Genomic DNA, 12536 nt, shown 5'->3' on the forward strand with positions numbered 1-12536 from the left:
CAAACAGGTTGTTCCTGTCGAAGGGCATGTCCAGAACCTTGGTTTGTACGTCCTGGCGGAAATCCGTGGCCTCGAGCCATCCTCGTCGTCTCAAGCAAACGCCGTTGCCCAACTGACGGAAACCGGTGTCGGCGATGTCCGTCGCCACTGTGATGGCGTGGTCCGAAGCAATCTCCCCCTCCTGTAGGATTTCAAGGGCCTCAGCCCTTTTGGCATCCGGAAGTCAGTCTAACAGAGGGGCGATTTTGAACCACAACTCCCTGTCGTAGCGGGCTACGATAGCCAGGGCGTTGGCCGCCTTGATAGTCGTCGCTGCGGATGAGATGACCCGTCGTCCCATCGTGTCCAACTTCCTGCCCTCGACGTCCGGCGGGGAAGTTGTTGTCGAGGCCGATGCCCCCCCCAGCTTTCTTCTTTGCCGCCGCGACGACCGAATCCGGGGTAGGTTGTGCCCGAAGGCACAAGGGGGCAGCGTCGGGGACCCGGTACTTCTTCTCGTACCGGTCCCTCTTTGCCAGCGCTGTGGAAGGGTTCTTGAGGAGGACGAGCCCCTCATCCCAGATGTCATCAAGAAGCAGTACAGCGAGGACCGTCTTCCTTTTAGCCTCGCGCCATTGGTAAAGGAACCCTTCTTTCTTCTTTTCTTCTGGGCAGAGCTGAAAAAGCTTGGATGCCCTGGAAATCATGGCATGGAAGGACCCAATCTCGTCGGGCGGGGACGCCCGAGCAGGGGAGCGACGGGGGACATGTCCCGTCGTCGCCCCGTCGTCATCTGTACCGGTCGTAGCCGTGTCCGTGCCTGTATCATCCCCGTGGGTATTAGACCGGGGGGAAGGCAAAGCAGGCCGCATAGGTGGGAGAGGTAGCGTAGGATGCGTCCTCCTCCTCCTCTTATGCGGTGGACTCTCCGAAGGTCCTGGCTCCAGTTCCCCCGTCGGGTCTGGTTCAGGTACCTCAGTCGGGGGAAGGGTCAACCTTGTCCTTATCTCCGAGCATAAGGACTGAATCGCAGACAAAATGGCCGCCGAGGTGTCCTGCGGCACCGGAAACGACGGGCGCGAGGGCTCTTGAGGAGCCTCGTCAGCGACACCTTTGCTCTCGTCGGGATCCCTCCCGATGGGCTGGGCCTCTTCCACGACTCCGATGAGCTCTTCTTCAGAGGTCGTGTCCGTATCCACGATGGCCACCAGCCCCTCCCCCACCTTTTCCAACGAGGACTTTGTGGGGGTCTTCTCAATGGGCCTGAAAGACGACTCCCTCCGCGGTGGCAGGGAGACTGGGTCCTGAGGGCGCCTCCACTGGTGTAGCCTCCACAGGCTGAGCCAGGGCCGCGGCGACATCCTCAATCGAGGTCTTAGCAGGGTGAATTAAGGCCATTGCCACCTTCTGGACGCCTGGGGCCTTCACCTTGGGGGGCGGGGGGTCTGAGCCTCGCTCCCCCTCTGCCCGAGATCGACCGGGGCCTCTCCAGAAGCTTTGCCGGGTTCTCGGACTTCCTCTTACCCGAGCCAGAGGGTTGGCTCGTGATTGATGGTGCCGGGGAGGATGCGTCCTGCCTGGCAGCCAAAGAGCCCGACCGTTCGGCGCTCCCGGTGCTTAGCCTTTTGTTGGGCCCCATCGCCTGGGCACCCTCACAGGACTTAGAAGACCGCTCGGACTTCTTTTTCTTCTTCTCGCCTGACCGGCTCTTCCCTTCCAGCCAGTTGGCGAGACGGAGGTGGCGATCCTTCATGGTCCGCTCCGACATGTTCCCACAAAACACACAGTCCTTCTCCTTGTGCGTCTTGTCCTCATGGAGACAGAGGCATAACGAATGCTTATCCTCCTTGAAAACATTCTGAAGCTGGCATCCAGGGCAGGTCCTGAACAGCTTTCCGGGCGTCGAGCTTCCTTTCTCCTGGGCCATGTCCGTGGTAGGCCTCGGAACTTCTGCAACCCTCCAAAAGCGTAACTCGATGAAATTTCCACCCTTGAGGGGCGTAGAAAACTCCGAAACGGATCCCCGTTGATCGGATGTAGAAACGGTGGAGCTTGAGGCTCTATTTAACCGAAAAAAAGAGAAAAATCTCCTGAAAATGCGCAAAAACGCAGCAAAAGCTCGAGAGCTACAGCACGAGGACTCCCAACACTTGAACGTGCGGTACAAATCTGAGGTGGCTGCTGGAGGCGGGCTTAGGGAGAGGGCAGTCATTGGCTGGGGGCAGTATGACCCAGAGACCAGTGATTGGTTACTACTAAGAAAGACAGATCAGAAACAAAACTGATACTGATTTTTTTCTATACCGAGGATTCCCGGCCTGACGACGGGGAATATTCATGAGCATGTGAATCCATGCCAGACCCCATGCTGGAGAACTAATGGTTTTTACTCATCATAAATAGATGTGTCCTATTCTAAATGTGTTTGATAAGGTCTGACTTACCTAGAAATACTGTTAGTTTTCTAAATAAGGTCTACGCTTTGGTCTGTGTAATTTAAAGCATAGTGGTATGCTTTTATAATGTGTTTATATGATCTGTGATAGTACTTATTTCCCCTCTGATTTATCTGGGCCTACTTGTATTTAAATAAACCATTTATTTTTACAATGAATAGAGCCTCATCATAGCGTTGGCGGTATCCCGCCGGTAATCCCGCCAACACAAACAGTGTCACCGCTACTTGGTCCAGCGCAATCAGTAGGACTATGGGGATTTTCAGCGCCATCAACGCTGGCAGTAATACCGCCGAAAACTGCCAAAAAGTGGAGATTTTTACCTCCAGCAAAACTTTCCTCCCAACTCGTGATTGAGCCAGCCCTTAAATGCAGCGGTAATAGCGTTACCGCCGCTTTTAAGGGTACCGCCCAAACCCTTGATGAGGACCATAGTGTTTCCTTGGACCACATGTGTACTACAATTTCATTGTACTAATTCTACAGCCTTCTCTCCCTCTTAAAATGAGCCTGGCTGCTCGGTCTACACTACCATATACTCAGGTGGTACAGCCTTATTCTAGTGTAGTCTTGTACTGTCTCAGTTGTATGGTTTTAATAAGCCCCAAGTTGGACTTCAGAAAAACTGTCGTAACACATATACAAGGCAGGTAAGTAAATACTCTTAGACGAACCAATACACAGGAATTATTCACAATACTTTTTAAAAGTAACTGATTCAGTGGTAGTTGCTCAGGGTTACAGAGAATGACAGTTCGACTGCACCCTTACATAGATTTACAGATAAACAGTAATTGCATTCATTTAGGAAAGTCAGTCTGTAGGAAGGAAACATATGGTTATTCATACCCGAGCAATATTATATGTTCTAGTAACACTTTTAAGGCTTCTAATGCTTTATAAATCCAATCCCTAACTAGCAAAAAGTCATTGTAGGAGTAAAATGAAAAGTCTTAGGTAACAGCAGGAAAAGCAAAGTTGGATACTTTAGTCACTAGAATAAAAATGCCCAGCAAGAGAACAAGTTATGGGGACCCTGCAATAGGACAAAAGCGGTGAAGCCTGGGTCAGAGGTATGGTTGGACACCACAACACCTTGTAACGCACTCCAGTCACACTGGAGCGACTCTTCAGCTTATGGTAAATTCTACCTTTAGCCCCACAGTACCTGATGCTAGAAGAAACAAGCAGGCTGCTGACGAAAGGAGGGACTCTGAATAGGATGTCACACAAGCAGTCGCGAGAGAGGACCCTCAGCACAGATTTCTTCAGTCTCCCACATTGGCCTGCATTTTTGGCACTCTGAAGAATCCTGCGGATCCCTCGCTAAAACCCTGCCTAAAGTCTCCTCCCAGGTGGCAAGGGGAGGGCAGACACTTCCTGATCCCAACCGTAGGGGTGGTGTACTGCGGGAGAATCACCTGTGTGGAAACAGGGCCCAGGGTGCTGAGGAGATTCCGTGGGATGAGGCACAGTATTTTTCCTCTGAAAGGGATTCTCTTACCACCATGCCAGAAGAGGTTATGTCTTATTATCATTTTAAGATCTCTAAACTGCCTAGTAAAACTGAGATGGTAAACTCTAAGGTTGTAACAAAACAACATACCAAAAAGTCTTTATATCCCTAAAAAGAAAAGCTCTCCACAATACCTAAGGTATACTACAAAAAACATCGGAAAAGCTGCCTTCTCCAATGGTGTTCAAACCTACAATCCCTCTCTTAGTAATATTAGGGAATTAAATCTACCCTTAGAAATATACTAGAAGTGGAAAAACCTAGTTTTACTAAAGTGAACTACATGTCCCAGAATCCCATAGGGACTGAGACGAAGAAGAGGGCTGAAGAGGCATGTAGAAGCAGACGACAGGCAATTAGGCCTAACAGCCTTTGCCAGGGTCAAGCAAGTAACACAAAGCTTTACCGCCCTATCACCAATGTTCCTTTTTTACTCAAGGTTATGGATCGGGTGGCTCATCTCCAGCTGCAGAAAATTATTGAGGAGAACTCCATCCTAGAGCCACGCCAATCTGGCTACCGTGCCCGACATGGGACTGAGACTGCCATGCTCGATTTAAAGTCCAACCTGGTGGCCATTATCAATCACTGCCATCCAGCACTTCACAGGTTACTGGATCTTTCGGCTGCGTTCGATTTGGTCAACCACGAGCTGTTGGCATCTAGGCTGCAACCCCTGGTGGGTTGTTCTAATCTATCTACAAAATGGTTGGTCTCTTTCCTGGGTTCACGTAATGTTTAAGTTGCTATTCACGACATCTCCTCCTGTCCCCCTCTTCTTACACAGGGTGTTCTCGTGGTCACTTACTTTAATATTTACATTCTCCCTCTTCTCCTGCTGCTTGATGACCTGGGTGTCCGGTACACCAATTACGCTGATGCCACCCAGGTTATCCTTGAACTCTCAGGCACTGCTTCAAATCACGTGTTAAAAAACCTCTCACCGGAGTAGGTCTCTTTCTCGATCTCTAATGTCACTATTCCCGTGGCCAAGAGTGCCAAGACGCTTGGTGTTACACTCGATTCCGAGTTCACCACGAGGCCACACGTAGCTTAGACCCGTGCCTCTTGTGGTTGGATTAATAAGCAGCTAGGCTATTTACGCCCGTATCTCTCTCTGTCAAAAACATGTCTATACTAGCCTCTACCTTAGTCAACTCGAGGCTAGATTTCTGTCATAGCCTACTTGCAGGCACTGCTCAATCCAATCTGGCCGCCCTTTAGGTCACACAAAATGGGGCAGTCAGAGCAGTGCTCGGCATTCCTAGACGCCATTCCATCAACGAAGCCAGACAAAACCTCATGCACTGGGTCTACTTTAAGATCCTGACACTCACTTTCAAGTGTTTGACCTTTGCAGAGCCCAGCTATCCCCACGAACACATTCAGCAGTATGTGCCAGCACGATCTCTTAGGTCACTTGACCAGGCTAAACTCAGCCAACCTAGGTTTCGCAAAGCCAAATTTGGAAAAACAATCTGATGTATTGGCTCCTGCCACCTGGAACCCCATCCCTTTGGATCTAAAAATGACCACGCCCCTTGTGGAGAAGCTGAAAACCTTTCTTTCAGAGCTCCTTAGTTCCAGTTCCTGTTCTGTTCTCCGACTCTGCATTATTGTCTGTTTTTGTGTTTGTTGTTTTGTCTTTTTGTGCGCCTTGAGGCCCAAAGGCGATTCGGCACATTACCAAGAATTAAAATAAATAAATAAGGGGCTGCACCTGAAACCAATTGCCCCACTTAAGAGGCATAAAAGCCAGCAGCAGGAAAGGGAAGATCGATAAGAGCTGGAAGGCTGGCAGTAGTAGCAGAAGGAGAAGAGAACGAGGCTGGCAGTTCATGAGGAAGTGTAATCATTTACGGGACGCCGGGACACAAGGAAATTAGATTTCAAAGTGCAAGTTCTGAGAGGCCTCTGTGTTCACAAACCCTGCCTTGCCGTGGCTGCAATTAGAGAGACGCGCTGAGAGTAAAGGTCTTCCCAGGTGCGCCCAGTGGCTGTGATTGCAGAGCCATGATAGTGCTGCAACACGAAGCCTGGGTAAAGAGGCAAGCCGAGGGACAGAGAAGTGAAGGAGACTTCCCGTTGACAAGGCCGGTCCAGAGACACCCATGCTGCATAGGGGTGTGTCTCCCAAGTGTGCCTAAAGTGGTAGTCTGGAAGTCAAAGCAGCCCACAACCACAGTGTTCTTGGAGCTGGTGAGTGAAGCTGTGTGTTCAGGTTCACTCTGAAAACCTTGCCGGTAATTGTTACCTGCTCTAAATTACCTTACGTAGGATGTGGGAGTGACTAGAAACTGTTTGTTGTTGTGAAAAGTTTTGCTGACAATGGAAATGTATCACGCACACTTCTAGTAAAAGTCAGAGTGCTCGCGTATAAAGAACAGTTGTTCATCTCCCCTTGTTAAACTGTTTAATGTTACTGTAGCGGTCGCGTGTCTCCAACTAAAAGGGGGAACGCTTTTCAAATCACTCGGAAAGCCCAACGCTGACTTTCAAAAATTGTTACTAGAACATATTGCATCAAAAGAGTGCTTGCGTGTGAACAACTGTAGTTCCAGACAGGATCAAGAGAATACCTCCAAGTTAAAAGGTGGAACCACAATTACTTCTGGTACTTAAGTTTAAAGATCTCCCTTAAAGAGTGGTCCTGTATACTTAAATCGGTTTCTCGTTTGGAGATTGAACCTTGTAACATCAAGAAGTAGTATTCTGTAAATGTAAAAGTTATTAAACAGACGAGAAGGGTACAGAAGTCCAGCAAAAAGTGCTGGGGTTCTCATTGGGAGAGCGGACTAAGCATAAAACTGATAAATCTACCGAACACTTCTCCCAACCAGACAAACAGTTGCTCTTGCTGTGTTTAAAGAGGCACCCTCCATAATTGAACCTGTGGTTTTACAAAGTCCCTAAGACTCTGCTACAGCTGAAAAATGAGATTATAAGGAGGGTCACGTTAAAACACTTAAGCACTTTATACTCAGTGCCTCAGTTTACTGTTAGAGAGGAATGTTAATGCCTTGAAGGAATGTCCAAATTTGGTTTTATTTAAAAAAACGTTCCTTAATCTTAAAACATTAAGAGATGGCGTAGGGGCATTTATGTGTAATCAAGGCTTAATGCATTACCTACTCTGCAATTGATGGGTTCAAGACAGGGCATTAGTTGGGAACATAAAATATGTTGTTTGTGCAAACAAATAAGTGTTTTAGAATCTGCAAAATAGCCTAATTTATTCTGTGGGGTAAAACGATAATTATTCCTTGATAGCGTTGTTCATAATTGCACGTTTCTTTCCTGAGATTTTTTCTGGGAGAGAATTGTAAGGGGGCAGCAATTATTATTCTATGGGTTTCTAAACTGATTGTGCACATATACTGATTGTTGGAATAATCAATTAAAATTTCTGGTGAACTATCGGCTAATTTCTTGATGAAATTCTGATGTTGGAATCTTCTCTTTTTTATAGATCTTATAGATCATGTTACAATAATGGTTTTATTTATGTGAAAGTGTTGTTATAAACTAATCACATAATAAATAAAAATACAAAGAAATACATTTTTACATTGAGTGAATACACAAACCACAGGTCATGGCCCTGGCTCTGCTTTCTTGAGGGAGACGTCAACTTTGTCCCCACACATCCTTGTTTGTGGTTGTCCGAAGGCATGTCCAAAAGCCTGCACTGAATATCCAGACATTTGCACCACAGCATATTCCCAAGCTCCTGATACAAAGATTGCATAAAGTATAAATTTAGACATCTTACAGACCATGAATGACCATATGCAAGATTGCTCCTCATATATGTTCGGGCATCGACTGCATGGTGTGCTTTATGTCATGTCCAAGAACGTTGCAGGCAGGTGGCACTGAATGCCTCGATTGTTAAGTTAGAAGAAGCTCATTGTGAAGTGACCACGATTGAATGGCATCTTGGCTCATCCAGGTCAGGTCCAAACTTGCTGGACACGTTCTTAGTGGGAGAGGAACACGTTTCCAAGAGGCTCAGGTACTCTAGAAAGAGGGGCCAATATGTCGGTCAGCTGGTTAGTCTTTATCTCAGAATGCTGAATTTGGTTGTCCAAAGACTCAGCAGCCTTCTTGCTCACCCATAAATGACAGTCATCTGTTGGGGCAGAGTAAAGTGGCAGTCAAAGCCCTAATAGGTGTGGTGCTTGCAAGACCCAGTAAACATGCCGTTAGACTGCTGTCTTTTTTCTACTTAGATTGCTGTGTGGACCTGTGTTTGCAGCTACTTCCTTGGCTCCTGCAGGCCAATCGCGTCCCGCTGATTTCTGCTGGCTCTGAAAAGGGCCACAGGACCCACTTTCACGCCAAGGCTCACAGGCACTCCTGTTGCGAGATTGACACCAACAACCTGGACCCAACTGCTTTTAAGGCTTGAACCCAAAGTTTGAGACAATGAAATAGCAGTGGGATTTATATTGGAAAATGGTGGTGAAAATAGTAATAGGTTTTGCCAGAGGTGATCTGCTAGTTTAGGATTAAAGCATCCGTTTGTGCATGGAAACAAGCAACTTGCATTAGATGCATGGGCTGTGTCTAGCTAAGGGTGAATAGCTACATGAGCAAATGGTTGGTCTCCGAAATGAGGGCTGTCTGCACTTCATAATCTCGAATCCCGCGGCAGGTCTTCCCTTTCAGATTGATACATCAAGTAGCATTCAAAACAGGATTACAATGCTGCGTGTTAGCAAAGTGTCAAGAAGGTGGAGGCGTCTGCCATGAAAGACTATATAAGAACACAATAGTATTAGTATTGAAGAGCTGTGAATGTCAATGTATGGTGAAGAACCGACTATGTGCCTGCAATGCAAAAGTCATAACAGCCCCACCAGGGTCAGTGACGGCATATTGTTGAAAAACCTTATGGCTCCATCCTTGCACTTAGGGATATTTATCAGATGTTAAACTGCGAGAAGTATCCAATAGGAAATGGGGCGGTTTCATCAAATGGCCACAAAAGACCCCACTTCGAAAGTAAAAATTCAGTGACTATATTTGTATTCACCAGTGCGCTTTTAATCACTAAGGAATGCCACACAATGTCAAGCTGATAACTCCTCATGAGTGTAGGGCTTGACAAGTGAAGACATCACAATGACTTGACCAAACAAACTCTCATCACAAAGAAATCTGCCCAGAAGATTGTGGTTGGAGAGATGGCTTGTGACATCTGGACATCAAATCCCAGCTACCCAGCATCACTACGGTTTATTATGCAGAGCATGTTATTGCCTTACCTTCACAGTCATCTTCCGTTCCATCATCCCACTGGTCTTCACTGCCTAAAAGCGGGTTCCGAGAATCACACAACGACCGCATGGGGAAAGAGAGCCCATCCCCCAAGCTGTGGAAAGAAAAGGATGGTGTGTATAAACAACTGGGGCTCTATAAATACTCTCGGAATCAGATCTGTTTCAAACATAACAGATTTGTCAATTCTTACATCTCAAGATTGAGCCAGACTTTGCAGTAGGTTTGGTTTTAAGTTAAACAATTGTGTCCAAGCCACAAACTGAGAAAATATCCAAGATATTGCAATCACACCCATAACCAAATACTGCTTCACTGATCATTGACATTGTTCCAATTGGGGTATCTTATAACATCCACTAAGAGTTCAAGGAAACACATTTGTAAAGTTCTATTAGTAGGCTAGATTTTCTCTTTTATACAAAGCTGGAATTCTGACGCTTCTCTTCGGACCACTTTCTATTGCCTTTTCAGGTTATCTACTGTTGTGAGCTAAACCGTGCCCCATTGCGGTTTTCATGGTCTCCAGGCGCAATGGAGGATGTGAAAAGGAAGGAGGGCTGGGAGGGCTTAGTTAGTGGGATTGAGAAGGGAAAAGCACAAGAGAGCTTTGATGCGCTGTTGGTAGCTTCAGTTAGGAAAAACCAGACATTTTGCTGGTTTGTTTTTAGTTGGTAGATGTTATGTGTTTGGTGTAGGAGTGTGTATGGGGTGATTTTTGTGTAATTGGTATCCTATTGGGTGTTTGAGAGGCTGGAAACCCTGGGTCCCGTGGGGTTGGCCGGCAATGGTCGAGTGATCCAGAGTCATCCAATTACAGTAGTTTCAACCAAAGAGAAAAAGGAGCAGTCAATATGTCACTATTAGGAATTACAGGAAGTTATCCAATGGTGAATGTCGGACCACGGACTACTACTCCCATAATACCTCTGGATCGACACAACTATACCTTTTAAAATAAAAACGAATAAAAGGGGGTTGTATAATAGGAATTAAAGGTTCCCCTTTCCCTATAGCCGTTGCGGGAAGAGCTACGGGGTGGGCAAAGTACGGCATAGGGGAATTGCACTGAGCCATAGCAAAAACAAAGAAGCAGAAAAAACAACGACTCGGGAGGCGGAGAGGGGATGTGAGGGGCTGACTGGGGGAAGGTGGAAAGAATTGAGCACACCTGAAGGTGGAAAGGGAGGGGGTGGGGGGAGGAGTACGGTTAAAAACGGCCACCTGGAACTCATTATCTTTCTCGATTTTTGCATCTAGGAGCCAAGTGCGGGCGCAGAGGAGTGGAGCTTGGACGTCAGTGGATTTGAGTGGGCATACTAGGTCAATCTACCCCTAGGATCGAGGAAGCCCCTACAGCCGCACATTTAAACCAGGGAACAGGACAACCACAGTGAAAATAAAGACGGCAATGAAAGCGTGTTCTTGGAATTCCTGTGGCATTTTACGACCGGAGATCTGATTCTGAGAGTACATCGCCGGACTGGGAGGAAAGTTCTTCTTTGTTTTCTTTACGTTCCTTCTTTTTTTTGTTTAATACGGCCCATGAGGAAAAGCCGGCAGCAAACAGGGGAAGGCTCTGTGATATATCCCATGCAAATGAGGCGCAGGACTGAACGCCAGAGCCGGATGGGATAATGAACACTTGAAGTTTGTTTTGTTCCTCTCCCCGAGTTATAACTTTCCCCTGGACAATTGAACCCTGATAAAGAAGGCAACCCGAGGCGGGACTTTATTTTGATTCTGAATGCACAGTGCCATCGAGAAGCATATTTACTTTGCATAAATCTGTTACCAAAGCTGCAATTCCGTTCTGAATGCCTGAATAAACCCCTTCTTTTACTGAACCTGAATTACTGACTCCTGCCTGCTATTTAACAGTGTTCCGGAGTGTGAAGTGTGTGAAGTTTGTGGTGGCTTTAGGGTTTTGCTGCAGTAGAGGTATGAGTGTGAGTATGCAGGATATTGAAGAATTGTTTTTAGGGATATTGGTGAGGGGAGAGGGGGTTGTGTTTTTTCATGCCATGGTTATGTTAATCTATCAAGTTTATAGTATTCTATGGCGAGTTGCGGAAGAATGCATTATTTTGAAGGGTAGCCATGTTTCAGTTCATCAGGTTTCAGTTGTTTGTGTTGCAATGTGTGAGGTTTCCCGTTTAGCTCGGTGGGTTGAAGCGCAATATTGTGAACTTGACTAGCAATTTCTGAACTTTGGGTGATCTTCTGTTCGCATTTCCTTTGGGAGCGAGTTCCAAAATTTGCTGTGATACAAGAGAATGCGGTTCCACCAAATGTCTGCTGAGAGTATAGTTTATGTTAGAGACAAAAGTTGTTGCTGGATCTTAGTGTTCGTTTTGATTTATAGATGGACATTTTCCCTGCAAGAATTCTACTCCTTGACCTTTGATTGCTATGTGTATTATGCAGAGTGTTTTGAAGAGAAATCGTTTTTTGACTGGAAGTCAATGCAGGGTTCTCAGTGTTGGTATGATGTGTTCTCTCTTAGTAAGGGAGTAGTCTTGCTGCTGCGTTCTTTAATTCATTGTAGTATTTTGGTAAGGTAGTCTGGCATTCCGAGACAGATACTGTTGGTGTAGTCTATTCTTGACCTGACGAGAGAAATGATGGCGAGTGTTCTATGAGGGAAGGTGAAAAACAGTAGCATCCAATTGATTGTTTGTAGGTGGAAGAAGCACTTAATTACTGCGTTGACCTGCAATTTGACTGTTAAGTAGTTGACCATTAATATTCCTAAATGTTTAATCACTTTGGATGGTTCGGGTCGATTTTCTATTTAAGTAGGCCATGGAATGTGGGGTTTGTTTCACGGGTCATTGGGCACAATCATGGTTTCTGTTTTGTCCAGGTTGAGTTTAAGGCTGTTGGTACTCAACCAATGGTTTATGTCCGAGGCCGTTGATGGTTCTTGTCCTCTGCTAGTGTTGATTTTGTAGATAATTTGTGCGTTGTCTGTGTAATTGTAGCAAGTGAGATCATGTCTTTTGATGAGGCTGATGAGTCATGTTGATGTTAAATATCAGGGGTGAGAGGGATTAGCCTTGTGGAACACCGCAAGATGTTGTGCGAGGTGTTGAGTTGAAGGGGGGGTAGCCATGTTTCCATTCTTTTTGCCATGAAGGATTTGAGCCAAAGTAACAGTGTATTGCCAATTCCTATTTCTTCAAATCTTTTGATGAGTTTTTCGTGATGCACTGTGTTGAAGGCTGCCGACACATCAAGGGCACAAAAATTGGAACTTTAAGTGAAAAATAAACTGAGCTGAGGGCGCAAGCTATTTGGTT

The 12536-nt window shown here is 46.3% G+C and overlaps 1 protein-coding gene across 1 annotated transcript in view; it reads right to left on the bottom strand.

Moving 5' to 3' along the window:
* Positions 1–12536, bottom strand: part of ZDHHC15 (zinc finger DHHC-type palmitoyltransferase 15) — a 304005-nt gene that overhangs the window by 104202 nt on the left and 187267 nt on the right. The window contains exon 10 of the mRNA XM_069612582.1: positions 9222–9328. Within this exon, the coding sequence (XP_069468683.1) occupies positions 9222–9328 (107 nt within the window). The remainder of the gene's footprint in view (positions 1–9221; positions 9329–12536) is intronic.

This window comes from Ambystoma mexicanum, chromosome 5p (assembly GCF_040938575.1).
Source record: "Ambystoma mexicanum isolate Mex_15411 chromosome 5p, UKY_AmexF1_1, whole genome shotgun sequence".
Classification (NCBI taxonomy): Eukaryota; Metazoa; Chordata; class Amphibia; order Caudata; family Ambystomatidae; genus Ambystoma; species Ambystoma mexicanum.